General features: G+C 50.1%; 13 protein-coding genes across 13 annotated transcripts; 5 read left to right on the top strand and 8 right to left on the bottom strand.

The window, feature by feature from the left end:
* Positions 1 to 54: 54 nt before the first annotated feature.
* AA0111_g5458 (hypothetical protein) lies at positions 55 to 1,101 on the bottom strand (the record flags this gene model as incomplete). Its single annotated transcript, XM_028651572.1, has 1 exon — positions 55 to 1,101. One exon carries the CDS (start codon positions 1,099 to 1,101, stop codon positions 55 to 57), a length of 1,047 nt encoding a protein of 348 aa, XP_028506981.1.
* Positions 1,102 to 1,846: 745 nt separating this feature from the next.
* AA0111_g5457 (Methylenetetrahydrofolate reductase 2) lies at positions 1,847 to 3,907 on the top strand (the record flags this gene model as incomplete). The annotated part of the gene is made up of 2 exons (XM_028651571.1): positions 1,847 to 1,933; positions 2,033 to 3,907. The coding sequence occupies 2 exons, from the start codon at positions 1,847 to 1,849 to the stop codon at positions 3,905 to 3,907; spliced, it is 1,962 nt and encodes a 653-aa protein (XP_028506984.1).
* Positions 3,908 to 4,746: 839 nt separating this feature from the next.
* On the bottom strand, positions 4,747 to 6,297 carry AA0111_g5456 (Pre-mRNA-splicing factor; the record flags this gene model as incomplete). Its single annotated transcript, XM_028651570.1, has 2 exons — positions 4,747 to 6,156; positions 6,208 to 6,297. 2 exons carry the CDS (start codon positions 6,295 to 6,297, stop codon positions 4,747 to 4,749), a joined length of 1,500 nt encoding a protein of 499 aa, XP_028506983.1.
* Positions 6,298 to 6,570: 273 nt separating this feature from the next.
* On the top strand, positions 6,571 to 7,866 carry AA0111_g5455 (ATP-dependent RNA helicase; the record flags this gene model as incomplete). Its single annotated transcript, XM_028651569.1, has 3 exons — positions 6,571 to 6,856; positions 6,905 to 7,759; positions 7,808 to 7,866. The coding sequence occupies 3 exons, from the start codon at positions 6,571 to 6,573 to the stop codon at positions 7,864 to 7,866; spliced, it is 1,200 nt and encodes a 399-aa protein (XP_028506986.1).
* A 1,602-nt stretch (positions 7,867 to 9,468) lies between these two features.
* On the top strand, positions 9,469 to 9,678 carry AA0111_g5454 (hypothetical protein; the record flags this gene model as incomplete). The annotated part of the gene is made up of 1 exon (XM_028651568.1): positions 9,469 to 9,678. The coding sequence occupies one exon, from the start codon at positions 9,469 to 9,471 to the stop codon at positions 9,676 to 9,678; it is 210 nt and encodes a 69-aa protein (XP_028506985.1).
* A 453-nt stretch (positions 9,679 to 10,131) lies between these two features.
* On the bottom strand, positions 10,132 to 12,488 carry AA0111_g5453 (hypothetical protein; the record flags this gene model as incomplete). Its single annotated transcript, XM_028651567.1, has 2 exons — positions 10,132 to 11,633; positions 11,684 to 12,488. 2 exons carry the CDS (start codon positions 12,486 to 12,488, stop codon positions 10,132 to 10,134), a joined length of 2,307 nt encoding a protein of 768 aa, XP_028506988.1.
* An 863-nt stretch (positions 12,489 to 13,351) lies between these two features.
* Positions 13,352 to 14,817, bottom strand: AA0111_g5452 (hypothetical protein; the record flags this gene model as incomplete). Its single annotated transcript, XM_028651566.1, has 2 exons — positions 13,352 to 13,752; positions 13,800 to 14,817. 2 exons carry the CDS (start codon positions 14,815 to 14,817, stop codon positions 13,352 to 13,354), a joined length of 1,419 nt encoding a protein of 472 aa, XP_028506987.1.
* A 550-nt stretch (positions 14,818 to 15,367) lies between these two features.
* On the top strand, positions 15,368 to 17,640 carry AA0111_g5451 (hypothetical protein; the record flags this gene model as incomplete). The annotated part of the gene is made up of 3 exons (XM_028651565.1): positions 15,368 to 15,422; positions 15,560 to 17,107; positions 17,165 to 17,640. The coding sequence occupies 3 exons, from the start codon at positions 15,368 to 15,370 to the stop codon at positions 17,638 to 17,640; spliced, it is 2,079 nt and encodes a 692-aa protein (XP_028506990.1).
* Positions 17,641 to 18,023: 383 nt separating this feature from the next.
* AA0111_g5450 (hypothetical protein) lies at positions 18,024 to 18,748 on the top strand (the record flags this gene model as incomplete). The annotated part of the gene is made up of 3 exons (XM_028651564.1): positions 18,024 to 18,045; positions 18,096 to 18,275; positions 18,333 to 18,748. 3 exons carry the CDS (start codon positions 18,024 to 18,026, stop codon positions 18,746 to 18,748), a joined length of 618 nt encoding a protein of 205 aa, XP_028506989.1.
* Positions 18,749 to 18,880: 132 nt separating this feature from the next.
* AA0111_g5449 (hypothetical protein) lies at positions 18,881 to 19,267 on the bottom strand (the record flags this gene model as incomplete). Its single annotated transcript, XM_028651562.1, has 1 exon — positions 18,881 to 19,267. One exon carries the CDS (start codon positions 19,265 to 19,267, stop codon positions 18,881 to 18,883), a length of 387 nt encoding a protein of 128 aa, XP_028506813.1.
* Positions 19,268 to 19,617: 350 nt separating this feature from the next.
* Positions 19,618 to 20,031, bottom strand: AA0111_g5448 (hypothetical protein; the record flags this gene model as incomplete). Its single annotated transcript, XM_028651561.1, has 1 exon — positions 19,618 to 20,031. The coding sequence occupies one exon, from the start codon at positions 20,029 to 20,031 to the stop codon at positions 19,618 to 19,620; it is 414 nt and encodes a 137-aa protein (XP_028506814.1).
* Positions 20,032 to 21,481: 1,450 nt separating this feature from the next.
* AA0111_g5447 (hypothetical protein) lies at positions 21,482 to 22,600 on the bottom strand (the record flags this gene model as incomplete). Its single annotated transcript, XM_028651560.1, has 1 exon — positions 21,482 to 22,600. The coding sequence occupies one exon, from the start codon at positions 22,598 to 22,600 to the stop codon at positions 21,482 to 21,484; it is 1,119 nt and encodes a 372-aa protein (XP_028506817.1).
* A 2,013-nt stretch (positions 22,601 to 24,613) lies between these two features.
* Positions 24,614 to 26,612, bottom strand: AA0111_g5446 (hypothetical protein; the record flags this gene model as incomplete). The annotated part of the gene is made up of 6 exons (XM_028651559.1): positions 24,614 to 24,699; positions 24,749 to 24,924; positions 24,977 to 25,164; positions 25,224 to 25,881; positions 25,934 to 26,385; positions 26,436 to 26,612. The coding sequence occupies 6 exons, from the start codon at positions 26,610 to 26,612 to the stop codon at positions 24,614 to 24,616; spliced, it is 1,737 nt and encodes a 578-aa protein (XP_028506818.1).
* Between the last annotated feature and the right edge of the window lie 560 nt (positions 26,613 to 27,172).

Below are 27,172 nucleotides of genomic sequence, written 5' to 3'. Positions count from 1 at the left end.
AGACGCTGCTACATACCTTGCAGACCATTCATATCCATATTCATATCCACCACCTTATATTTTACTCCTCTCTTTGCCCAGCAACTTGACGGCATTGCCCTGATAAATCGCCTCCCTTTCCTTCTCGCTAAACAAATTCTCCAAACCATCCTTCATTCTTTCTGCAAACGCCTTCACGAACTGCGTCTGCGTAAAAGGAAAATCACTCCCATACAACAACTTCTCATGCGAGATCTCAAACCCCTCGATAAATGCCTTCAGCTGACCCTTCCCTCCACTATCTCCGTCAAAAACAAATCCTGCAAGGTCGAAATAGAACTGCTCGTCAAGCTGTCTCCGCACTGTTGAGGCATTCAACTTTCGTCCTCCTGGTACCACACTTGAAAACTGGATAAATCGAGTCATGAGAGGCGGTAAACCTCCTCCGGAGTGTGGGATGATGAACTTGATATTCGGACACCGGTCCACGGTCCCCGTGCTGAAAAGATTGATTACCGCCCTTGCAGTATCAAAGAAAAACTCGAAGATTGGGACAGGGTATTGTTCGCCGAATGGTAGTGCGTCTGTGGTTTGAGATGTATTCGCACTGCCCCCGTGTTTCATGCAAGGCTTCGTAGGATGAATAAACACAGTCGCACCAATATCATTCAGCTTGTCGAACACAGTGTCCAATGCCTCGTCCCCAATATAGTATCCATGGTAATTCGTCAGTAATCCAAATCCCTCCACGCCTTCTTCCAAACATTTTTCGATCTCAGCTAAACTGGCTTCGACATTCGGTAACGGGAGTGCAGCCCACACGCCGAAACTATCGGGATGTTTTTGCTTGAGAGATGAGGCGTAAGCGTTGCATTGTCTTGTCAAGTCTATGCCTAGTGATGGGTTACTGGATTTGATGTGTGTTCCAGGGCTGGAGATGGACAGAATGGATTTCGAGACATTGGCAATCTTCATCATTTCCAAGTGACGATCTGGCGACCACTCAGGAATTGCGGGCATGCCGTCAGGACGGGTGTGGCCGTTTGCTGCCAGGGCAGTGCGGTAGAAAGGCGGGAGAAAATGGGAATGGACATCTATCCGTTGGGGTAGTGTATGTGTCATGTTGGTCGTGGTCATTTGTTGTATAGCCGTGATTCGTTGCGATGAGGATGTGGTTATGTGTGCTAAGAAGAAGGTCAGGATGAAGATGATAATGAACATCGTAGTGCTACCTTTCTAGGTGTCGTACAGAAATCCTCAGGTCATGTTAACAACGATATGCGGTGAGTAGAGTCGTGGCCTATTGAGATCATAGCTTTGTCAGAAGCAAAGAATACGAGTACTACTTATGCACTGCAATGCACTTCACCTGCAGCTTTAACCTTGGAAGTGTCATGTTGACCATCGGGACCCCGCCTCGGTAGAGATCGTCCAGCATCCCATTAATCCCGTTGTGTACCACGAGTGAAGAATAGACTTTTGCCATGTATCATGATTCTACCACCCATAGAGTGCTCTAGGAGATATAGTATTGCGGGGTCGCGTGCCAGTACTTTGTATGCCGCTCTCCGTCCGAATAGCTAGATAAAGTGTGCCATGATGTCACATTAGCTCGAAAACATTTCCATCTCAGTGGAAACAGCCTCCTTCACGAAGTGAAATGCTTATTGCATAGTTTCGCCGCCGGTTCACCTAGGTGCTGGATGTAGCGCGCCGATACAGGATAAGGATCCTGGCTGCAGATCCGTGCCCCACACGCGGCTTCCAGATGAGCTGCCCTCACTTTTTTGTCATTCACCATTTGCAGCCATGACACAACGTCTTCCGCAACGCCACCTTTTTCTCTACCCTCAATTGCGAATCCAAGATGGAGAGGATTACGGATAAGATTAACGCGCTGCCTGATGGCGCCAACTACTTCTCTCTGGAGTTCTTCCCACCGAAAACGGCAATGGTGAGTTGCCCCGCTTGCACGCGACGGATGTGGAAGGGACGAAGCATGGAAGGATATAGGCAATTATGCACCCGATATTAGTTTCTGATAGTCTTATAGGGTTTTGCGAACCTCCAAACTCGATTAGAGCGCATGTCACAGGCTCTTCGACCACTCTTCGTTACCGTCACCTGGGGTGCCGGCGGATCAACAGCCACCAAGTCGCTCGAACTCGCAGAGATATGCCAGCGCCAATTAGGCCTCACAACATGTTTACATCTCACATGCACGAACATGAATCGTCAGCTCATCGACGACGCGCTCGAGCAGGCGAAAGTGTTGGGCATTCGAAATATCCTGGCACTGAGGGGTGATGCGCCACGCAGCGAAGAGTATCGGGATGAAGGAACACCGCCAGAACAGGACTCGAACAAGGACTTCACATGGGCAATCGACCTCGTCAAATATATCCGAAAAGAGTATGGGGACTACTTCTGCATCGGTGTCGCTGCTTATCCGGAGGGTCATTCGGACCAAAGCCACCCTCAGCATCAGGATCCGCAGTTTGATCTGCCATACTTGATTGAGAAGACAAAGGCTGGTGCAGACTTCATTATGACCCAACTTTTCTACGATGTCGAGGCCTACGACAAGTTTGAGAAGATGCTGAGGGAGCACGAGAGTGGAGTATTCAAGACGATACCGATCATACCGGGGTTGATGCCGATACAGTCGTATAAGATCTTGCTTCGAACAACCACGCTATCGCACGCAAAGCTACCTTCGGATATGTTGGCGCGACTGGATGCAGTGAAGAGCGATGACGAACTGGTGAAACAAGAGGGTGTCAAGATCATGGACGAAATGGTGGAACACATCAAGGCACGACCAGATACTTGTAGAAGAGGATTCCACTTCTACACATTGAACCTGGAGAAGGCGGTATCGCACATCGTGGAAGACACGCACCTCATACCATCGACCATCGACGACAATGACGATGTCATTGTAGAGACAACACCCGCTATCAACCTTGAGCCACCACCGAACGGCTTTGTGCCCCACAGGAGGCGATCATCAGCTGTTAATTCTGGCCCACGGAACAGGGTAATCATCTCACATTCATCCGCTGCCAAGTCCAGCAATCATTCGTATGAAGCCACAGAAGAAGAGGCTGGTGTGCCGCGCGGCCCGATCAACACCCGCGCGAATACATTGGCAATCTCAGAAGGCGAAGGGTCATTAGGTCGTGAAGCCACCTGGGATGATTTCCCTAACGGTCGTTGGGGTGATGCGCGTTCGCCTGCGTTCGGTGAGATCGACGGATACGGTCCAACGCTGCACGTCTCAACGCCGCAAGCCCTCAAGCTTTGGGGTCATCCAGTGGAGAAGGATGATATCTCGAAGCTCTTCCGCCGCCACATCGAAGGAGACCTTGAGGCCATACCCTGGAGCGAACAGAGCCTCTCGCCTGAAACCTTGACTATCAGCAAGCAGCTCCTTGCCCTCAACGCAAAGGGGTGGTGGACAGTCGCCTCACAACCTGCTGTCAACGGCGTCAAATCTACCGATCCCGTCTTTGGTTGGGGCCCTAAGAATGGCTACGTCTTCCAAAAACCATTTGTAGAGTTCTTCATCCCCGCCTCTGAATTTGCTGCCCTCAAACCCAAGCTCGACGCCCACGAACAAGTCACCTACTTCGCCGGCAATGCTGCAGGAGAGTTTGAAGCTAGTCAAGAAGATGGAGTGAATCCTGTCACTTGGGGTACGTTTGCAGGTAAAGAGATTGTCACGCCTACTATCATCGAGGCTGTCAGCTTCAGGAGTTGGCTTGACGAGGCCTTCAGCATTTTCCAAGAGTGGCAGAGGATTTACCCTCCGAGGAGTGCGAGCAGCACGTTGCTTGGAGCTTTGCGACGCGACTATTGGCTTGTAAACGTTATTTGGGGCGATTTTGTCCAAGGAGAGGGGTTGTGGGAATTTTTGGAACAGTAACTTGTGGGTACAGGCAGGCGTATGTGCCGGAGGGTGTATATGTAGATGTGAGAATACTGCAAAGCTCAGGTTTTCTGGTTACTAGTCGAGACATTGTTCTTTTAATCACCCGCAGCTGGTCCACTCGTCGTTTTTTCCATATTGACGTGCTTCTCCATGGTTTGGTCGCCACTTCCTCTTATCGGATTCAACCTGCATCTGGAAGGCTATCAGATCACGATGGCATAGCCCTCCCAGCATTGCGGCTTCTACCCTATAGTCTTCCAAAGTCTTGGTTCAAGGATTCCTGGGGCCACGACTGCACGTCGGCTCGAGCCCCTGACGCGCATAGAGATTGGATACACTTCAAAGGCACAGCATGTATTGCGACATAGCTAAACATGGGCACATAAGCAACCTATCGTTCATAGACAGTGATATCATGTTGTCCAGGTGATCTTTTTCCAACTTTCGTATCTTCAGGTATCCTATTTTACACAACTTCCAGGTGCACCCACACCCATACGGGGGTGCGTACCTGTATACGCAACTCCAGAACGCCAGCCATGCAAAGTTTTACTGGCTTGTAAGCTCTTCTGGATTAGAAAGCAAGCGCCAAAATTCAATGATATAAGAAGGAAGCACAACAAATAGGTGTAATAGCACTGATGCAATCGACGCAACGCTCGTCGACTTACAGGACCGGCTCTTGATTCCCTGCAAATCCGCCATATTGTAGGGTTGCGTATTCCAAGATGCCGAGTTCAATGCGTTCGTTTAGTCGATGTACGAACTGAAAGCCGTTTCTTCACTGAGAGAAGGACAGTTCAGACGTGATATATCCGAATCGAGATGATCGCTCACAGCATGCCTGCAGCAGCCAAATCCCGGTAGACCTTCTCTGGCATGACGTTGCCTTCATTGTCCTCCATCTCGACGACGTTCTCAGCAAGCAACTTCTGCTTCTTCTGGTCCTTCTGAATCTTTCGCCATAGCTCCTCGGCTTCCTTGATGCTCGTGATTTCCCTGAAGAGGGTAGTGTTGGTGATCCCGAGACACTTGAGACCGTGGATATGACGGGGCTCGTTGAAGTGCTTGTCGAATGCACGCCTACCCATGTATACGAAGTTTCCACAAATCTCGCAAGGGAATTCTACACCGAGACCGTGGAGCTTGTAAAGCCAGAAGGGGATGGGCTTGCCATCCCAGGCAAGTGGTAATTTGAGCGGGTTGTATATCTTGTCTTCGCTGTCGGATTCATCGTCCTCCTCCTTTCCACCGTTCTCAGGTCTCTCGGAGTACAGTTGCTCCAGCTCTTGTTGTCGCTCGCGCTCAGTCATACCCTGCTTCCGCTCGACGTTGACCTTGGTGTCGCCACGCTCCGTCTGCATGGCTGCAGCGAGCTTTCGTATCCGGAACTCCCGTTCGGCAACCGCACGCTCCTTGAAGCGTTGCAAATCTGTGGAGGCACCGCTTGTCTGCTTCTCGCCGTCTTGCGCACCATTCTGACTCTCCTGTACTGCTTTCTTGTGCTTTTTGCCTGACAGATGTGCTTCGTAGACGGTCTCTTTCGAGAATCCCTTCTTGCAAGCTGAGCACCAGATACCCTCGCCCTGTGCTTCGCCATTGACTGGTGCAGATGCCGATGTCTTCTTCTCCCAGCCCGGAACCTCATCTTTCTCCCATAATTCCTCGAACTCCTTATCAAAGTTAGCGAAGAGCTTGTCCAAGTTCTCCAGTGGCTTCGTCCGCCGCATGAAACCCTCGAGATAGTCTTGCAGGGCTTTCAAGTAATGAAAGTAGCCCTCTGACTTCTTCTGCTCTCGTCGAATGTTACATTGTGGAGGGGTGAAGACATCGAACAGATCAAGGTACTGTAGATAGGTCAGGCGGCGCGCGTTTTGCTGAACGGGAAGGTTCAAGTACTGCTCGTGCAGCGTGGTCAGGTCAAAGAAGCGACCAAATCCCTCTTCACCGGTAAACATGGAGTCGATGGCTGCGATTGATTGCACGTGTTCTTCGGGTGAGCGTTTCTTGTAAGCCTTCTCCAGGTTCTCGACGGGCTCGTTGGGGTATCGGTTGTGGAAGTCTTTAATCGATGCGATCTCTTTCATGAAAGACTCCATCGGGTCGCCCATGGTGAGGCCGCGCACCTCGTCCTCCTTCTTGTTGTCCTCATCTTGGTAGATCTTCAAGAGGCGACTCGACTGGCTTTCGATTTGCTCGAGGAAGCGCGCAATATCGTGATCGCGTGCGAGACGGTCGCGGATCTGATTTGATGTAAGCATGTGATTGGCAATAGACGCAATAGATGTGCCTACGTGTGGGGGGTCTTCGAGAAGTCGCTCTGCAGCGGCGTCCTCGAGGCGCTCCAAGTCCTCATGAAGTTGGCGCTGGTCTTCCAAAAGCATATTTGCGGTCGCCTGTAGTAATTATGAGTCTTTCGTGTAGCAGCGGTTCGGTAGTGAATGTGCAGACCTTTGCGGCGGTGACGATGTCGAGCTGCTGGTGAAGGCTGTCGCGACGACATAAATCGCAAAACGCGCTAGTAAACGGAGCTAGCCCGCCGAGGCTCCGGCCCTCCGCAAAGCTCAGGCGCAACTACTCCCAAACTTTCTTGCACATCGCGAACGATTGTCGAAACCCACCGTATACCCGATACACCCCCCGAAACCACAGACAAAATGGCCGACGGAATCGACCGAAATGCCGACGACAAGATGGAGTTCTCCACCTCCAAGGAGGTCACGGTCGCGCCAACCTTCGAGGCAATGCACCTGAAGGAGAACTTGCTACGCGGTATCTACGCCTACGGTTACGAATCGCCTTCAGCGGTGCAGTCACGTGCTATTGTGCAAATCTGCAAAGGTCGCGACACTATTGCGCAGGCGCAGTCCGGAACAGGAAAGACTGCGACTTTCTCCATCTCTATCCTTCAGGTCATCGACACAGCTGTACGCGAGACGCAGGGTACGTCATATATCGTGTGGCAGGAAGGACTATACTGACAAGACACAGCACTCGTGCTGTCGCCCACCCGCGAACTTGCGACCCAAATTCAGCAGGTCATCGTGGGTCTCGGTGACTACATGAACGTACAGTGCCATCCTTGCGTTGGAGGAACAAATGTCGGCGAGGACATCCGCAAGCTTGACTACGGCCAGCACGTCGTCTCTGGAACCCCGGGACGCGTTGCTGACATGATTCGCCGCCGCAACCTTCGCACACGCAACATCAAGATGCTCGTTCTCGACGAAGCCGATGAGCTTCTCAACCGAGGTTTCCGTGAACAAATCTACGACGTGTACCGCTACCTACCGCCCGCGACACAGGTGGTAGTTGTTTCAGCCACCCTTCCATACGATGTGCTCGAGATGACCACCAAATTCATGACGGACCCCGTGCGCATTCTAGTTAAGCGTGACGAATTGACGCTGGAGGGCCTCAAGCAATACTTTATCGCTATCGAGAAGGAAGAATGGAAGTTTGACACGCTGTGCGATCTCTACGACACACTCACCATTACACAAGCAGTCATTTTCTGCAACACCCGCCGCAAGGTTGACTGGCTCACGGACAAGATGCGCGAGGCCAACTTTACCGTATCCTCCATGCACGGAGAGATGCCCCAGAAGGAGCGAGACAGCATCATGGCCGACTTCCGCCAGGCCAACTCTCGCGTCCTCATCTCAACCGATGTGTGGGCGCGTGGTATTGACGTGCAACAAGTGTCGCTGGTCATCAACTACGATCTTCCCTCGAACCGTGAGAACTACATCCACAGGATCGGTCGAAGCGGGCGATTCGGACGCAAGGGTGTGGCCATCAACTTCGTCACCCAGGATGATGTTCGTATCCTCCGTGACATTGAGTGTAAGTTTCATCGCGTCTCCTCCTCAAATCAGTCGCTAACTGCCGCAGTGTACTACTCTACCCAGATTGACGAGATGCCTATGAACGTTGCGGACCTGCTCTCATAAACTGTCGAGCGAAATAGAAGCGCATTGCGCAAAACGAACATGAAACGTCAGACATAAACGTTCAAGGCGATGAGGTCGTATAGACGCTCAATCAGGGAGCATTACCCGCTCCGAGCGGCGCACTAGAAGTGGAGGAAGGGGCTCTCTAGCCGAGCAGTAAGCCCACCTCCGTCATGAGGCTTGTCTTTCCCTGGCTAACTTTGCGATTCTGGCCAGAATTAAATTGTAACAAATACCCACAAGATGCCTACAATCCACGAAATCGATGGTTTCCGATGATTCTTAGCGGTGCTCTAACTCGATGACTACATTTATTCGCAACTTTCACTATCATACTATAATGATTTGAATCCATGGTATATCCAATGGCACGATAAACTCATTCTCGATTGCGAATTTTTAACTTCAGAATTTGGTCTCCCATGATTATGTGTAGCACCGATAGTGCACGAAACACGAGGCACGTCGAACATATTACGCTTGTCGCTCACAATGGTAATTACAACGTAACTTTCTGCCAGATAGAGGGTGGAATCTAAATCGTCAATACTTCATCAATAGATCACACATCAATTCCAGGCGCAAATTACTGTCGCCCATGTTTATGGGTCGCTCGCACACCAAGTCTCTATGTGCTTCTTTTGTGGCAGCGGATTGAGTTGCTTGGCCGATTCGACAACGCGACCTCTTGAAATGGCAATGATGTACTTGTGGGGCGATACTCTATCTATTGAAACCACGACCTCTTCTCAGGCCACGGTGAAGCATTGGTATATGTATCATATGCTACAAATTTCTGCTTATAATACAGGTGGATTATTTATGATCGCCTTGTTGCTCAAAGGGAGCCTCTTGTTGCAGACAAAACATACAAATTGTTGAATTTTGTAAGTAACTCGCTGATTACAGATCACCACAGCACGGCTGGTTGCAATGGATGGGAACCACATCATACAAGCTAGTGGGTCCACCAGCGAACGAAACGGCAGGATACGTGTAAGGCTGCGATCATATGTAGACCCCACTCATGAAGTCAGTATGATGCATGGGCCGATGGTACAAGATGTAGATTCAATAATACTTCGGTGCAAAAGTATTGAGACGGATCACTTAGTGACAGAAACAGAAATCTGCCAGTAACCTGCAGATAATGATCGCGCTCCGGCTCCTCTTATGCTTGGCCTCCCCTCATTGATCTCGCAGTACCATGGTGTTTAGGTGTAGGGCTTTGCATGATGTATGGACCCTGCCTTAATATCTTCATTCAACCTATCAACCTATCCTTAGCCCCTAGCCATCCCGATACTGCATACATTTTCCGTGATATCATGATCATGTATGCCCCAAGTATGGTAGAGGGGGAAGCATGTCGAGAGTATAAATCTCAGTCTAAATCCTCTACAATCACTTCGACAAGAATCTTCTAATCGACACGTCGAGTACGTATTTCCATTACTCTTAGCACTTTCTTTCTTGTGTCTTTATATCGCAATCTGTATTCACAATAGCAAAAACACCTAACGTCCTCTTAGACCTTACCAAGAAACGTACATTCTTGCATCCTCATCAGCCCCCCAGCCTCGCAGAAATCCACCCGTCAAGATGCAGCTCATCTCTGTCGTCACCGTCGCTCTCGCCGTCTTCGCCGGCGCCGCCTTCGCCAATCAGGAGAAGACCGACGTCAAAGCCATTGGCAATACGCAAACCCCGCCGCCTCCTGCCATCCGAAAGAAGACGACCAGCACCGCATTTTCAGACGCCACCACACCCATACATTCAGCCCAAACTATCTACCCTGTCATTGAAGTATAGACCGACCATCTCGTGTCTGTCCATCGTATCCAGAATACGTTCATACAATCTGCTCTACGATGTGGAGACTTCGGATCCCAGGTGGTGGGCGTTGAAGTTAGGAGAGATGGCTAGTTAGACTATTGTTGTAGATTAACTTGTTTATACATGTGTCTAGTTGGCTTGAGAGAATCGGCATGGTCCCCACAAGAATACTAGATAGTCGTATCGAGAGACCTCCACGAACTGAACGGTATTCTCTATCCTCGAGCCTTACTATTGTCTGATTGGTGATGCGTGATGAATGATATGCCCTTTCATCTCGGGTTTTGCCAGCATGTTTTACAGCTGCGCTTAACGTCAGAAGATGACACTAGCTAAGCATAACCACTCTCTGTTATTCGGTGGATGTGTAAGAAACGATTCATTAGCATTATGGATTTAGATACACATATATCGTTTCCGCAAAGGTTCTCAAGCTGTCGATCCGTCACCAAAAGCGAGTTGCATCCTTCGTGCGTGCGCAGCTCGTCGCTTAGCTTGCGCTGACATGGGCTTCTTCTCTCCATCACCATTTTGACTTCCATTTGAGGGTACTGGAGAGGCCCCTACTTGCACTGAAGGAAGTGATGTGGGAGGTATGACCTCTACTTGTAAGTCTGGCTTCGAGGTCGAAGCCGGCTGTTCCTGCCACACAGGAGGCGAGAGTATTGGCTGCTCCGTATCGACTACTTGGTGGGTTGCTTCAGTAGCTGAGGCTTGTCGCACCAGGTCCTCTGCCATTGTTCTGACGGGCTTGTGGCTGCATAATCGTTGCTGAAGGACTGAGAGCACAACATCGTCATCATGTAGCTGTTCTGGTGTCTCTGCTGGGTCGACTGGTGTGGGTTGAGAGGCGTCTTCCGTAATGATCCGAGGCGATGGCAGGGGCGCAACAGCAGACGGTGTAGCATATTGATGAGTTGGCTCTTTCGAGTGGATAGGTATTGTAGGGGTTTCAGCAACGGTGGTAATCGTGGGTGAAGGTGCTGTGTTGACTGATCTGGTGCTCGATGTTTGCGACATCCTTTTTGACATGCGTTGCGACGGTCGCTGACTACTCGGTCGGCGGACGGGCTCGTCATCGGTAAATACTGTAACATTAACAAGAGAGCTGGGTGAACGTAGTGTGTGTAGCGATGTTGCATAGTAAGATGAAGGTGTCGTCACATGTTCGGTAGAGTCCGAGCTGGTTCTTCGCGAGCTAGAAACGTCTATACACGCTGGAAGTGTGTTCGTGTCTCGGCGCTCATGCTGTGAATATTGGATGGGTCCTGTACTGCTTGGAAATAGCTGCCTGAATGGAAGTTGCGCCTCGGCCGCTTCGATTGCAAGATTTGGCAGACTACTTGCTACAGCATCTGCCGTCGATGTAGCTTCGGGAACTACGGGTAATGCGTGACCGATTGTTGGGCTCGAAGTCAAGGAAATGGATGGCACCGACGGCGTAGGCGAAGCTGTCCATTCTCTACTCAGCAACTTTTCACTTGCTGCACTGGGTAGCACATAACCCGCCAAATCATCGATAAGTGACGGTTGACTCTTCAGATACGGAAGTTCCGACGGCAATGACCTATGCTTCTCAGTATGTCTTTGAATATCGATCGAAGTTGCTCGGTATCGCCTCGCTACCATGGGCACCCCAACTGTTGCTTGAGTAGACAGAGTAGAATCGTTGCGCTCAATTGATGTATTAGCATCCTTCGAGGAAGAGGTAGCGATGTCGATGGAGGTACGAGATCTTAGTTCTCGAGGTGCGGACTGCCGATTGTAGTCTGTACGTGCTCGCGGCCTTCTATGCAACGCTGAAGTATCGATTTGCGGCTCGCGAGACACACGGGGGCTTAGGAAGGTCTGTGAGTTCCGACTTTCCACCAGGTCCAAATCAGCTGGCGTGCTACCCGCCAACTCCACTGGCATTGAGTTGACACTACTGGCTGTATATAGTCAGCCGAGAGTTGCTTTCCTCAACAAGTGTGATACTCACTCTCAACGTCGTGCTTTTCGGCTTCGGATGCTAGAGTGACGTTTGACGCAAACAAGCTAGTGTGACTCGCTGTCCGGTTCTTTTGCCTCGAATAAGGTCCACGTAGCGCATCCTTCTCATCGTGAGGCACCCACGGTCGCACAGGAGCCTCGAAGATGGGATCTTGCGCGATGGACCCAGGTTTACCGCACAGCTCTGCGGTCTGCATAACGTATATAGCGCCTGTCAACTGGGTATGACATCGATCTAATTGTTGCTTCTTTTTTAGAAGCCTCTTCTGATTCTTCAGACCCCACTCAAGCTTGCGCTTCGATGCAACTGTGCCTCCATCTCCTTCATGGCCCCAGGCTGTGTCCATATCCATGCCGATGTCATTGAGAGCACGCCGCACTTCGAGCAAGGAATCCTCGATCCATCTTCGCTTGCTTGGATAAGCATCCAGAAAGTTTGAAACCGCAGATGAGATAGAGAGGCGCGTCGCTTCTTCGATATCTTGTCGTACTTGTTGGATGATACTCACGAAAGCAATAGTCTCTGTTGAAGCCTTCTCGGAAGAAAGAACATAATCGGCGAAGTAATAAGTAGTCGGGATTGCTGGAAAGTCGCGCGATAGATCATCTGGGGTATCTCTCGGAATGGCAGTTGATGGTCGAAGGTCTTCAGAGTTGCTGGGCTCCAGCTTCGGCCGCCCGATCTTGCGTTGAAAGTACCTCAGCCTCGTTCCGTCAGTTTCTGTGGGCGCTGAAGCGGGGAGATCAGCCCGATGCAGTGTTTCCGGTAGGAACAAGCCAGCTGTGGGCAACATCGAAGTCAATATTGGCATAAGTCTCGTTCGTATTACTTTGAGCTGAGCGCACTATAGCTGTAAAGATTTTGAGAGTAGCTGGAAGCGCACATAGTCTAAGCAATAGTAGCAGACGTGCACCAGGTACCGAAGCACGAATCCCGCAGACAGTGACGCAGTCGTTGGTGCTTCCGAGCTCAAGATGTATACAATTGGTTCTGAGCACTCTTGGTCCAGTTTCGTGCGTCGGCCTGTCCGATCAGAATACCTGCTCAAACGTGGAATGACTACCAGTCGATCAAGGCGGCTCAGGCGCAACGGCAAAATGGTGGTTGGGGGCGGAGATCAACAACTCAGGCGCGAGTGTTGGTGTCACAGAGTCATGCAGTGTTGTTGTCTTACGCCGCACTGCGTTATGCGCGAAGCGAGTCGCCGGAGTTGGTGTAAATTACTTACAGGGTATTGATTCTCGACCCAAACCTCGCTATTGGGCTACGTCGCAAGGGTCTGTCTTGCTTGTTTCGAATGTCTGGACTCCGCCTCATTGGGGGCCAAGGTATAATCGAAAGTGGCCCCATGCGGAGGCTTGAGAAGCGCAGTTGCGGAGATCTAGTGCGAGATCACCCCTTCGGCCAGCTATTGCACGAAAGATATTGAAGCCAAAGTAGGGCAGTTGTGAAAACCCATAGTGCAGTGGCCTTCGCAGCCTGCTAAGCAAATTGAAGATGCGAGTGCAGCGGTGATCGATATGATTATGATGGTCAATAGCACCGAGGTTCCAATGAGGCCCGGCACGGTGAAAAGACGAAATTTCGCATCACTGGGGGCAGGTTCTACTTATGGAATACATCGTCCACGAGGGTCTCCTTACGTAGACCGACATCTCAGGCATCCAACCGTCTGATTACAGCCTCGCTGAACGGTCGTGGTGGGTTGACTGCTTGGCCGGTCTCGCCTGCCACTTGCATAAGAGAGGGGAAAATGCACAAATCCCCTGAAGTAACACCTTGTTCCTCCTGCCACTCAAATTCCCATGCGCTGGGCTGAGAGAACAGCGTGAAGGCAAAAAGTGCAGCTCGTTTGAGAAGTTCTTCGAGATTTCGCTTGCGCTCTCCGTTGTTCATACGAGTGTCGGCGTATGGCTGCAGTACATTATCTAATGTCGCAAGAGTTGCTTGTATACTTGCATGTCGACTGTCGGAAGGACTGAAGGGATTGCGAACGTAGCTGGACTGCATCAACTCCGCAGTCATTACCCTCCAGCGTGCCGTCAACGACGCTTGACCTACAACACAGTTAGTGGTTGCAGATGAAAGATGCTGTATTACATACCTTGAAAGCTGCGATCTCCGGTTGAAATTGCGTGGTAACAATCGGCGACTTCAGACGGCAGAAGGGTCTTTGAAGGGTCTTTCGAAGGCTGAATCTTTGAAACAATCACCCAAGCGATAATGAATCTCAAAGCAATCTCCCTAGTGGCAGTATTTCCCAGCAATGTAGTGAGCGTTCCCACCGAGATAGGTAGATTGGATCCAAGTGCCTGAAGGTCATCATAATCAATGAGACCAGGATTGACCTGGCTGGTATGATAATAACTTTGGACATGATTCTTAATAGCGTTGCTGATCTTTGAAACATCACCAGAGATGGCTTTATCCTCTAGCGGCTGGGGAAGTCCACCTCCAAGAGGAGTTGCTACATGTCGTTGCCCGGTCAATGGTATCGTATTTGTCGAAAAACCTTTCTCATGCGAAGCTGATGCGTACGTATCCGCTTGCGAATATTTAGCTTTTGACGCCCTCTTTCTGCGCCAACAGAACCAGAAAACTAGACCCGCGATGAGAGCACCGGCGGCAAGGCAGCCTATTGCGATACCAGCGATGGCGCCTGTGGAAAGCCCGGTACCACTGTTGGTAGATTGCGAACTGCCTTTAGAGGCGCTAGGTGAAGCGGCTGCCTCTGAAGTTGTCTTTGTAGCGGTTCCTTGAGGAAGATCAGGTTTTGCCGACGTCTTTATTGCTGGAGCAGAAGACGCTATCACACTGGGAGTTGGACCAGCTACAATAGTACCAGACTGGAACAGAAGCTGTGGGGGAGCATCTGTGTATGACAGAGTCAAGGCACTATCTGTTTTCATCTCACCGGGCTTTAATGTCTGGCCTTTGCCAAACAACACGCCCAAACTGAGAGGGTACTGAATTGTGACGGTTGTGAAAGGAACACTGGTGACGTAGAGGGTAACGGGAAAGCTACCAGTGGCAGGTGGTGGATTCTGCAGCGCAGGGAGGGGAGGAGTCTGCCATGTCATTGTACTTTCGGCTCTCGCACCTGCATCCGCAGTGTTTGCCATTGTTGAATCAGTTCCAGACGATGACTTGTTTCGATTCGATATGTGAGGGAGAGGAGACGGTTCTGCGCGATCGTGAGGATGAGAAACCAACTAAGAGTAACTAGAACTCAGCTGGAGGCTCAGCTCGTAGACAGTTTTAGGGTTTTCACTGCGCTCCCGGTAAAACATATACACCAATATAACCTTGCGTCCTACCTGCGCCGATCACAGCGGAGCCCATGCCCTCTGTCCCCTAGTTCTTAAGTATCGCAGGCTGTGATTGACCAAGCACGATGAATAGAGGGCCTCGTTTCCGCTAGGCGTTCGGTAACACAGACTGTGCTTAATTGCGGCCCCAAAGGCGTACTCATCATGCATAAAGCGCGTATTTATAAGATGGAGGCACATGGGGGCTAAAATGGCGCCCAGCTGTGATCGGTCGAAAGACGCTGTGCCGCAAGGCTGAGACATAGGGGTTACCCGAAGGCACCTGCATGGCACCCACATCCTATAGATACACGATCAGGCGAGAAGGCAGCAACGGAGACAGTGTCACCGACAACGAGACAAGATGGAGCGAAGTGAGCGACCGCACATGATTGTAGGAGTAGATCTGGGGATGACATGTAAGTGTTGATGAGGCTGGGTTCAGCTGAAGCGAAGGGTGTGCGTGGGGGCCAGATCTCAAATCGGCTAAGCGTATATTGTTGGATCACGTGGTGTTTGCTACGCGAGTTGAAGACTGACGCAGACGTGTATCCAGGTACCGGCGTGGCATATGTAAACCTCTCCATCGGCAGCGAGACTGTTCGTTGGGTGCAGAAGTGGCCTGGCCGATTCCAAGCAAACGAGAACAAAGTTCCGACAGTAGTAGTCTACCCAACTGGCTTCAAAGACCCGTCGTCATGGGGCTTCCTTTCCGAGACCGCTGCGGAGACCGCTGCAGACGACAAGGAATACAAAGAGTGGTTCAAGACCTGCCTCGATCCAGAGAAGCTGCGCCGTAAGCAACTGGAGGATCCAGAAGGCGCGCCTGAAAGCTTGGAGGAAGTCGAGAAATGGTACAGCGACTACTTGCGGAAGATGTATGAGTACCTTTTTTTCAAACTAGGCGGAGAGCTTTCTGGCGTTAGCTGGGAAGAGGCCAGAATCGAGTTCATTTTCAGCGTGCCCACAACTTGGGCTCCAATACCGACTGTTGAGAACTTCAAGCGGCTTGTGAAAGAGGCGGGCTACGGTACGCATCCGAATCACGATGTGAACATAGGCTTGACGGAGGCCGAGGCCGCCGCTGTGCATGTATCCACTGAAGCACCAGGCATCTTCCGTGAGAACGACGTCTTGCTAGTCTGTGACGCTGGAGGTGGGACCACAGATCTCAGCGTGCTGAAGGTCACTGGCACAGTCAATCAAGCTATTGATCTTCAGCAGATGGATGTCGTGTTCGGAGAGACCATCGGTTCTGCTGCTATCGATTATGAGTTTGAGAGGCTGGTCATGCATCGCTTGACGCTCGCACACAGCACAAATCCCCTGCCTGTCGACCCTGCAGATGCCGGATGGGAGATGATGAAGAGTCGGGACTTTCAGGCAGTCAAGTGCGAATACGGTGCTCCAGACGATACACCCCTGTTCAGCATAGGTATTCCACGCGTTCCTCACACGTACAACAACTCTGATCCGGAGGTTCGGATCCGCAGCGGAGAGATGACGTTTGAACGGGGAGATCTCCAGCGGTTGTTCGATAAGCAGATCGCGAAGTTGTTCAAGCTGATCGATACGCAACTGCAATCGCTATTTCAGAAGTTCCCAAGAGAGCATGTAGCACATCTTGTCCTCAGTGGCGGTTTGGGCAATAGCGCGTATGTGCAGTCGCAACTCCGAAAATACTATGCACGCACTTCATTCCCAAATGCCGAGTCAATCTCCGTAAGCATAGCACCTGACCCTCAGCTTGCTGTGTGTAAAGGTCTGGTCAGCGATCGTATGCGAAAGATTCTGACATCACGATCGGTTCTTGGATGGCGTTGCTGTCGCGCTTCATACGGCACGGTGTGCAAGATTGCATACGACAAGAAGAATCCCGAGCATCAAGGGAAGGCACTTGTTCGGGATCCATTGAACAACAAGCTGTACATTACGCATTCGATAGCATGGTTCGTCAAGAAGGGCGCGCCGGTAAGTGTCGACAAACCGATCGAGCACAACTTCATCAAGAAGGTCGATCCAGGCGACCCAAGAAGGGCATTTCCAACGACTGTCGTCGAGAGTGATCTGGAGGCGGCGATACTACCAGATCAAATGAACCAATGTATGCATGCGAAATTGTATCCACTCCGGTCGTGCAGATTGCTAACAGCTCTTGTAGACACGCGCATTCTATGCGAGATCAGTTCAGATCTCTCTGCTGCAGACGAAAGAAAGTTCCAAGAAAGGAACAAGCACTTCTGGTCGTTACAGAAGCACTACTTGCGTATCGAGTACTCGGTGCGCGTCTTGATCGGACCCGCAGACATCCGTTTTGAGCTGTGGTTCAATGACCAGAAACTTAGTCGTGATGAGTCAATCAGGGTGGAGTGGCTGCCTGCACAGATGTCGCAGCATCCTCAGATAGCCGAGATGTCTGGGGCAGAAAGAGAGGCTGTTGAGATGTCGAACGTGCCACCGACGCCAATAGACGCTGCGCCCCCAAGTGGCGCATTCAACTCAGATCCGAACGGGAAGGTTATGAGGACAAGCAGCTTCGCGGTGGTCAACAAGAGGACTATGGCAGATGTGGGCAAGAGGCCACGAGGGATGGGTGGGCTATTTGGGAAGACTTCTTTCTTTGGGCGCGGTGCGTAGAATGAGATTTGGATCGCGACGGCAGCGCGAGACTGACGCGGTGCGCATCGGCCCGGAAGGCAGCTTCCGGTAATTACGTAGCTAACACTAATCGACAACTCCGACCTGCATTCCCGAAGCCCACGATGTTCGACTCTCATGCTATGATTGGTACCTATATTGCAAGCAGGCGAACGAGCGTTTAGCCCCAAGCTGGCCATCATCCTGGTCACCTGCCTGTCTTGTGCTAATGTCACACTGATCAAGATACCAGCGCGTCAGCCTCGTCAGCCTCAGCTGCAGGCAGCGACATGGCCCGTCCAACTATAAGATAGAAGCGCAGGAGTGCTGACCTTTGCAAAGTATCCGTTTCTCACCGTGTCTTGCGTCTTTGAGCAATCGCTATGCGCTACTTTTCGTTTGCTGGTAAGGGCGATGTGCAGCCGTTCCTTTGATCTTGACTGACATGCTCAAAGTCACCTTGTGTGGCCTTATTGCGTCCAGTACATCGTTCGATGTATCACCGCAGGATATACTCGATTCAAATACACCTAATATCCTGACTGAGGCACCTGTCGATCCTTGCTCATTGGTCGACTCGCCAGCGGCAAATGCAAGCGTCCAGCTCAGTAGTTGGCTAGAATGCGCGGTCAACGGTATATATACACAACGCCAGATCATTTTCTCGACCATGCTGACTCCGAGAAAAATAGGCTTCTACCCGTATCCTGCGAACACGGATTGGCCTAAAGGTCATGCTACATCGTTCTCAAAAGACATCAGATTTACATTCAACGACACGCATTACGACTTCGATGGCTCCCTCAGACTATATACGACTTTCAACGCAACTCTCGGCGTAGCATTCGCACCCTTCAAGCACGGTTTTATCAACAGCCTTGGCATACCCAACATAAATGGCGATAAGGGCGGCTTCGTCTACATGATTGGCTGGGCGGGGGGGTTCCAGACCCGTGTCCAGCGCGATCTGTACTTCACCAATGCAGCGTTCGCTGTGGTCAAAGAAGAGCAAGGGGAAAGGAAGATAGTTGAGTTCCGAGAAAGCAGCAACATCCCGAACACGGCGCATCTGCCTGAGGCTGTCGAGTGGGCATGCTCTTTCGATTAGAACACGCTGCAATACGACGTGAACATTGTCAACGAATACTAAAAGCTCATTGGACCTGGAGGCCGCATTCTCAACAGGCTCCAGTCTCCGGCGTTCACAGCATCATAACATTTGGGCTTCCGCCACTGCCCTCTAGCCGAGATATCCTCTCTTCGCTTCCGCCATTTGTTTCTGCAACCCGTACATCTTCTTCATCAGTCTCATAACATGCTCTTGTTTCCTTGACTTCTCTGCCTCATCTGTACCGTTATCGATCCAGTCGGATAATTGGCCATTGTTTAGTAACTCGTTCTTTTGTTGAATGACTTCCAGGTCTGCCTCCATCTTCCCGGTTATGGAACGGATGAGATTGATGTAATCTTGCTGCTCCAGGCTTTTCTCGATTTCTGCAAACTCCTCGTCTAGCTGCCAGAGCAGGTACAGCCTTGTCAAAACGCAGTCGGCTCGATCCTCAATTTCTGTTAAGAGTGGAGTAAGATCATTGGTATGGTGACACTGAAGGACAGGCGCGGTGCTCATTGTGCTCATTTTGCTAGTTCGTGTGGTTATGATGATATTGCGCAGATCTGTTCCCACGATCCTTCTTATATGCAGCACATCTTGAAGGAAGAGATTACTCTCGATGTCTCCAGTAGATGGTCACCTTCCTAGTTGTACAGTGCAGGGCCGTCACACTAAGTCATGGCGATCAATGTGAGTCACGTTGTTTATCTTCATCATTGAGTCGATAGCTCAACTCAAATCACGTACGGTCGGCTTCACACTGCCCAGGGCGTTTCGAGACTGCAGACACAGAGCTTGGTTTGAAGATTATCCGAAAACGCAAAAGTGATGTAAAAGCGCTGGAGGTGTCTAATTGGGAAAAGAAATCAAGGCTGCACCATCTCTTCAAACCCGTACACAATGTCGACCCTAATCTCCTTCACATGCTCCTCCACCAAGCGCAAGCTTTCTTCCAGATCCTTCTTGTCCTCCTTCGCAATCTCCAAAGCGCGATGTCGTGGCCTGCCACCCACGACGTATACGCCTGCAATATCAGTAATATCAACACCGTTCACGAGCTTTCGGTACTCCTCCACATCCCGGTCCAGCATCTCTAACTCCGCTTTGAGGGATGCCACTGCATCAGCGCGGTCAGTGGCTAATATGTCGGACTTTGCTTCGTGATGCAGGTGTGCAATCTTAGACCAGCGTGTTATGATCTTGTCGTAATGTGAGGGAAGAACTTCCCAAAAGGTGGTCGAAAAGAGTGTTAATCGAGTTGTTGAGTACAGAGTAGACATGACGGCAGAAATGATGGTTGTTTGTTGTTTCAGGCAGGCGCACGCGTTGCTTTGTAGAGATACGCATCGCTCTAGAGGAATGTGGTTCGGCGGCACAAAAGAAACTTCACACCGCGCTCGTGCTTGATAAGGGTTGAGAGGCTAAGGTATCGGTGAAGAAGGTACGTCTTTGTTCTTGTCATGTGTTGCAGATTATGTACCAAAGCCGCCGTACGGTCTGACTCGATGCTAGGCCTGTCACACTGTAGAGTCTGAGGTCACAGCTCCTGTGTGGCTATCAGCGCACTGAGCAACACGACATAGTCACGTCCCGTTATGGAAACAACGCTGGTAATCCGTATCTGCTTCACAGCAGTCCACTGAGAAGATCAGAGGACAAAGAAACTGGACAAAATTGGAGAGAACAAGAACGAAGCGGTTAGACTACTTGCTAGGAACACTGAGAGGATTGACGAGTATCCGACTGCGCTGGGAAGTAAAGTAATTCTTTCAGCTTCGAAGAATCAGCAGGGAATATACAATATTGTTTGTGTCTAATACTAATTACCATATCACTTACCATCGCCTTTGCAGCAAGTGAAGGAAGCAAGATACGTAACGATGGGGCAAGGTGAAATAGGCGATGTAACAGTTTTCGACATCACACAATGAACGCAAGAGACTAAGCATATCTTCATAGCTTCTTTCCACGCCTGGTATACTCGGCTTAATAAGTGAGATATCATATGCGACAACATCTGGAAACAACAGTGCGACAAAAAACCCCAAGTCGTGAGCCATACGGGGAGTCCAGTTCAGAATTCGAGGATCTTGTTGACACAATCAGCGAGATAAAAGGCAAGATTTTAAGCTGTCTCGAGGAACTCAACCTACTCTATAGCCAATTCATGCAAGCCACTCCAGGTACAAGAGAAGAACAGATTGCAGGTGCACGCATATCGAAGATAGCTGCAAATATGCAAAGGCAGGTTCAGCAGATCGATACGCACTACGGTTGGGTGCTAGCATCAGATCATGCACTCGTGGACGAAGTTCTTCGTTCACGCTTTGGGAGAACAGTCGATGACAGGAGATGGTTGAAAAATGCTATTGAGAACCTCAAAGCCGCACATCTTCTTTTGAGGGATAGCGCACGACGAGCTCTCTAACAAGATACGAAGATACTTGGTAGCTACCAAAGCGGAAGTATGCTACCTTTCTCGGTAATATCATCGTAGTCCACAAATAGTGTGTTGACAGCACTGAAGGTGCAAACAATGTCCTGATAGTAGATGTATGTTCCTTGTCGTGCGCACTGGTGGATCTGATCGCGCAACTCTCTATGCAGATCGATGACCTTGTTGTGAAATTATCTCGTTACGATAATCGAGAACATGGGCTGATCGACGCAAGTGTGTATCGCTCTGTGACGGTACTAGTCTTTGATATCGCGATACTCTCAATATGCTGACTATATTCTATTCACCCCCCATCTCTGCCTTGTGGTCATGTCTGGATAATTGTGCCACCCATCGTTCATGGCGAGCTGATATTCAAACCAAATTTGACTTTCCTCTGGTTCTTTCTGACGTGCACACAACGGGTCATCCCGTAGCTGCTCTAAGAATTCTTGTGTGGCGATATAGCGCTGATCGCTTCCCTCTTCGCCCCATGCTTTTCGCAACGTGTCCAAATATTCCTCATGTCGGTCCAGTATGAGTTTCAGACGTATCTCATGGTCTGCGAACGCAGCGTAGAGCGTCTCGCATGGAGGGGAAGGCTGACCAAGAACATGCATGCTATCGTCGCTGGAAACGTAGTGTAACGCCCATTGGCCTGGTTCCTCGAATTTTCGGCCACAATTGGGGAAGGGACAGATGCATGCAGCCTGGAGAGTGTGTAGATAGTATGCTTCGATAGCCTGTATCAGGAGAAGCTTACGAGCGTTCTGTATGTAGTTGTAGAGGTCTCCATCATGAAGCCAACGCTCATATGCACCTACTGGCCCAGAACGCTTTTGTATTGGAGGCAAAACCAGTTGTGGTGACCATGATGCATTGGTCAGCTCTAGTGGAAATCGACTACTATCTGCGTGGGTTTGCTGGAATAGCTGCCTTGATACGGGCCGAAATGTAAGCGGCGAATCAGGACAGAAGCGCGATAGGCGTGCAGAAATACCATCTGGACATCTTCCGACCATCTGTATCAGCTCTTCAAACACTATTGCATCAGATTCATCGATACCCTCAGCGCCCAGCACAACATCTTTAGCGCAGGGAAAACGTCGACGAAGTGTCTTCCAAAACTCAGTGATCTGATGTTCTTCATAGCTGCTCGCTAGTCCTTCAACGTCGTCTCGGAAGTTAATGTGCTGCTGCTCGCCGTCAAGCCATTCACTGCCGAGATTCGACGATGTATGAGAGAATTCAATATACAAGTACCGCATACACTTGCAAGCCTCGAGATCTGCATACGTAATGCCGGGATATCCGCCCGAAAGAAGCCAAGGGCCATCGATGACAAAACGTACCGCGGGATTAGACCAGAAGAGCTTCGCAGCCTCTTTGCGTGTTGAAGGGGATGATCGCATGACCTGCCAGAGTGCTTTGCGGTCACAGAAGGACAATATATAATTCTGAAGCTCTACAGGCAAGCGCAGAAATATTGTGAAGCTGTGGAGTGAGGGCTTTGCTCGTTCTCGTCCCTCGCGGACGTAGTGTTGAAATGGTGTACATATCTCGCCTGAAGCCGTTGCGCATAGATCCCAATTTAAGGAGGTCAACCACGGTCCCTTAGGAGTGATCAGAGGGGTGTGGTTTCGAAAACGCATACTGGATGGGCGTGCTTTTCTCCGGTACGCGACGTGTGACAGCAAACGTAAAGACAAGACAGGCAACAGTTTGTGCTGTATCCAATATGCAATGTCGTTTCGGCGCTAAGCTGCCCGTAAGCGGTCTAGCGTCCATACCCCTCGTCCACTCAAGTTGGATAGCTAAAGTAAGGTCCATATGATATGTTGGTATCAAGCTGCGTGCAGTTGTTACCTAGGTATTGTATCCTCGATGCAAACTTGGAGATGGCGAACTAACCCAATGCATGCAAAGAAAGTGGAATGATCAGCCAGCGAGGATATACTGGTAGCAGGTTAATCATGTTTCCCATCGGTTGGTTCTAAAGCTTTCAGCCACAGTGGGTTTCGGCATTTCATGAGGCTCGAGCAAACTGATAGCCTGCGCATATGCTCGATATCTACTAGGACTAATCGCGCTATTGGATAAAACAGTGTCCATGACAGCCAATGATGATGAACGCGTCGTAATTGCGCGTTTACCAAGAATGCGCAATGGAAAGGGAGGTGAGGATATATTAGAAGGTGGCTGGGTGAAAGAATTGGGTTTGGAGGACTTGGATGCTTGATACATACCAACGCGTAACAGGCGCGTCTCTAGCCTACCTAGGTAATGTGACGTCATTAACGAACCCCCTAGGCAATACCATTAGGACCTCTTCATTACTCTCCAATCATCCAAGCTCGTCAATTTGACATTTCCATTTGAGTACCATCATAGTCGTCTCAATTCCCTCTTACTCATCCCTCTTACTCTTGGAGAGCATCGATAAGTTCCTTGGCCGCGCGCTGCCCTGAAGTTATAGCACCCTCAAGATATCCCTCCCACTCATAAGCTAACTCTGTTCTAGCTAGTAAAGTCCGTTCATCGAAGGAGCTCTAGGTCATACTGTTGGGCTTTATAATTTCCTTTCGCTCACCAACAATGTCACGCCTTATGGCGCTATAAAAGACCGCTAACTGCCAGGGGAAAATATCATCATCTCAACAGCAGCTGCAGAATTACCTTCCACTTCTGCATCGTTTTTGTTCGGCTGTGATGGGATATACAGCCTTGTTACCGAAGTGAGCCTACTTGCATCGCAACGGCTAGACCCAGAGCTTTCCGGCATGACATGTCCGTCTCCTAAGATCAGGAAGATATACGATAAATTGCTCGGCCGAACCAAACCTTGGCAAATGCAATCCTCTCGAGTTGAATTGGAGTCGGATATGGAGATGCTAGAGCACACACGTCTGGCCGGTGAGGCATTCCGGGAAGGACTATACATCGACCTCGCGACTGCTATAGCAGGTACGACGGTCGCGGACACTGCTGTGATACTCGCGATACAGGACTATGTCGGTACGCTGTTTAGCTACTGTTCGCAGCTACTGGGTTCACCATGCATCGCAACTATTCTGTGGCCTTTTATCATTGCTAGTACTTGTAAAGTAAAATAGGACCAGCAAGAAACGTTTCTCGATGTCCTTCGATCCAGTCAATTTAGCATGAGACATTTGTTTGTCCTCGGCGACACGATGCGGCTTCTCTGGGCTGATGCAGACCCATGCATGTACGGGCCACATGGACCAAATCTAGTCATAGAGAAGTACAAGCTTAATCCAGGATTTGCTTAGAGCCAAAGGATTTGTGCAGAACTGTTGTGGTAACTTGACTTTGGTATATTCATTAAATCGCCACTTATAAGACTCAATCAACATGTCCGCAACGGTCACCCATGTTGCACTAATGCAACACTTTGGATTATCCGTTCATGCCGACCACCTCGCATATAATAATGCAGTTCCACATTCAGTTTTGATCTCACCAGTGCTTGAGAACCCTTCGCCCTTCACACCTATTAACCACGTAAGCGAGACTCTGTAGATTTGACATGTCAGACCTACATTCTGAATCTAGAAATGTCGTGAACACGGTCTTGCAATCGAATGAGCAGTCAGGAAGTCCACCTGGCCACCTTCCCCATCTGATAGCACCAACGAATCCAGGAGTGTCGTAGTAATTATACACCCATTCCTCACTGAGCTGGTTGCTGTGCTCGGCACACGCTTTCTCGATCCATCTATATGAGATTCAGTAACAGTTGGTGAGAAGTGAATCCGGAATTCTCTCACCCTTTCAAAGTCGCCCTGGGGTTGTCAAACCGTTCCACGTTGTCTTTGCAATCGGGCTCTGGTATTGAAGTATCGGCTAACTTGAAAAGTTCTTCCAGCCATTCATACTGCGCATCCATATATCCTTGTGGCACATCGTAGACGTATGGATAGTTCACGATTCCGCATCTACATCCGAGGTTCTTGGGCTAGATACGATCATGTCAGACCTTGAGTTCCGTGTTTATGCGGCATATCATTGACTTACTGTGAGACATGTCGGCGTCAGAGGTACTTTTGCGCTCACTACCCCTGTTATTGGGTGAGTCAACTCTTTCTGCCCTTGACAATTATTCAGTGTGCAAATGAGATCCTTGGCACATGCTAAGTCCTCCTCTTTGAGGTCGTTGATTATATCGTTCTTACTAACGATTAATTCAGCTAATGTTTGACCAGCAAACATGGATGCATGTACAGCTATGGTAAGACTGAGTGCACTCTTGGTAAGAACAGATGGGTTCCAGTTTTGATCCGCCTGAGGGACTGGTGCAGTAGCACTGAAAACTTGACGATAGAGTTGAACGAAAGCCACAGATTCGCCTATGGAGATACTGGGGATTGGGAAACCAATGAATTGACCTGCGACGGGTTCAACCGGATTGTTTGCCTGCGCCAAGGCCATAAGGTTTTCAGGACCTGTGTCAGCAAGATCCATGGCATGGCGTAAGATGTTCCGTACACACTCCTCAGTGGGGTCAGCGCGCTTCAAGTTTTGTCCTTGACAGATCTGCTGTGTTTCTTGGAGACCTGTCATGCCCAAGAAGTCCTGGATGCGCTCAGCCATTCTTTCAGGAATATGATAGACAATGTCTCCTGGTTCGTGACCGTTACTCGTTGCAGTAAGTGTTTCGATGCTGATAACGCTACTGCAAAACAAATCAGAATCAAACAAGTTGTAACTAAACATATGCCACTTACGTCGCTGTACTTGTCGCAGGTGGTTGGTATGTCAAAGTGGTTGGTACAGCGGTCGCGTCCGAGGCGGTCACGATGGCGATCTCTTGAGCGCCTGCCATCGAGTGGATCTGGCGGAGGTCTTCTGGACGGAATTCCATCTCCTTCCCTAGCTCATGGTTGTATATGTAAACTGCCTCGGTGATGATAACTGCCAGGGCAACCCCAAAAGCCCAAGCGGCAAGTGGAATGAAACGCTTGACATGAGTAGATACCTCGGTCTTCTGCAGTATATCACTGAGTGCCTTGCGACAACCCTCCGATTGTCCGTCGTTGCAACTCTGCGTTCGCACATCCTCAACTTGTTGGCGCATCCCAGGGCCGAAGGCGATAGTGATCCCATCAGGTGGTATCGTATCATGAACCCCGGTAGGATACACCTGTATCTCTGTGCCTGAAGGCTCAGAGTTCGTAGCCTACGGATGGATGTTAGCGCTGTAAGTATAACGGATAAGTTGATCCGTACCGCGGCTGGGAAGTACACACTCTCAGGGCCAAATGTGAACGTTGGAATTGCTGCGCTTTCGTCTCGACGCGAGGGTGCCTTTGTTGCAAGCGGAGATGCTTCAATCGGTGTTCTCAAAGCCCGAGCCGCAGCTGTCTTAAGGTAAAGTGCTAATGCTATAAAGCTAGGAGAAAGCATGTTGATTAAGGGTAGATCAATAGTGAATCATCCAGGGCGGATCTCAAGCTTATTTATGGATAGGTCATGGCCTTAGACCTCGGCAATACAACTCCTCCGTTAAGACACCATATCATCTTTCTGTCACCCAGATTGCAGCGTGACGCCCGGAGAGGCACAGTTCTTTGTACGCAGACGGGGCGGGAAGTTGTTGCGTCTAGTGGTCGATGGAGACTATTGCGGCGATGATGTAGGTATTCTGACTCATCAATGTGAACATGAAACGTGGCACGGTATTCAAAATGATTTCATCCTTTCGGTACGTGGCGTACTGCAGATTGGAAGCGGTTGGGGCGATGGAACGTACCCATTTCGCTGCAATGCTGGGAGCTCTTGGGGCCGGGGCCGAATGTTCCATGTTGTATGCGTAGCAGAGGAGATTGTGCTACCCTTATCCGAGGAATTGGCGAACTACGCCTCGCGAAGAATGGCTATGATTAGCGGATTATTCGGTTTTCACCCGAACTACAAGGCATGAACACATGAAGCCATGCCGATATATTCCTCGGCATATTGGATGG

Source organism: Alternaria arborescens (assembly GCF_004154835.1).
Source record: "Alternaria arborescens strain FERA 675 chromosome Unknown contig_11, whole genome shotgun sequence".
Classification (NCBI taxonomy): Eukaryota; Fungi; Ascomycota; class Dothideomycetes; order Pleosporales; family Pleosporaceae; genus Alternaria; species Alternaria arborescens.
This window is presented reverse-complemented; position numbering and strand designations above follow the sequence as displayed.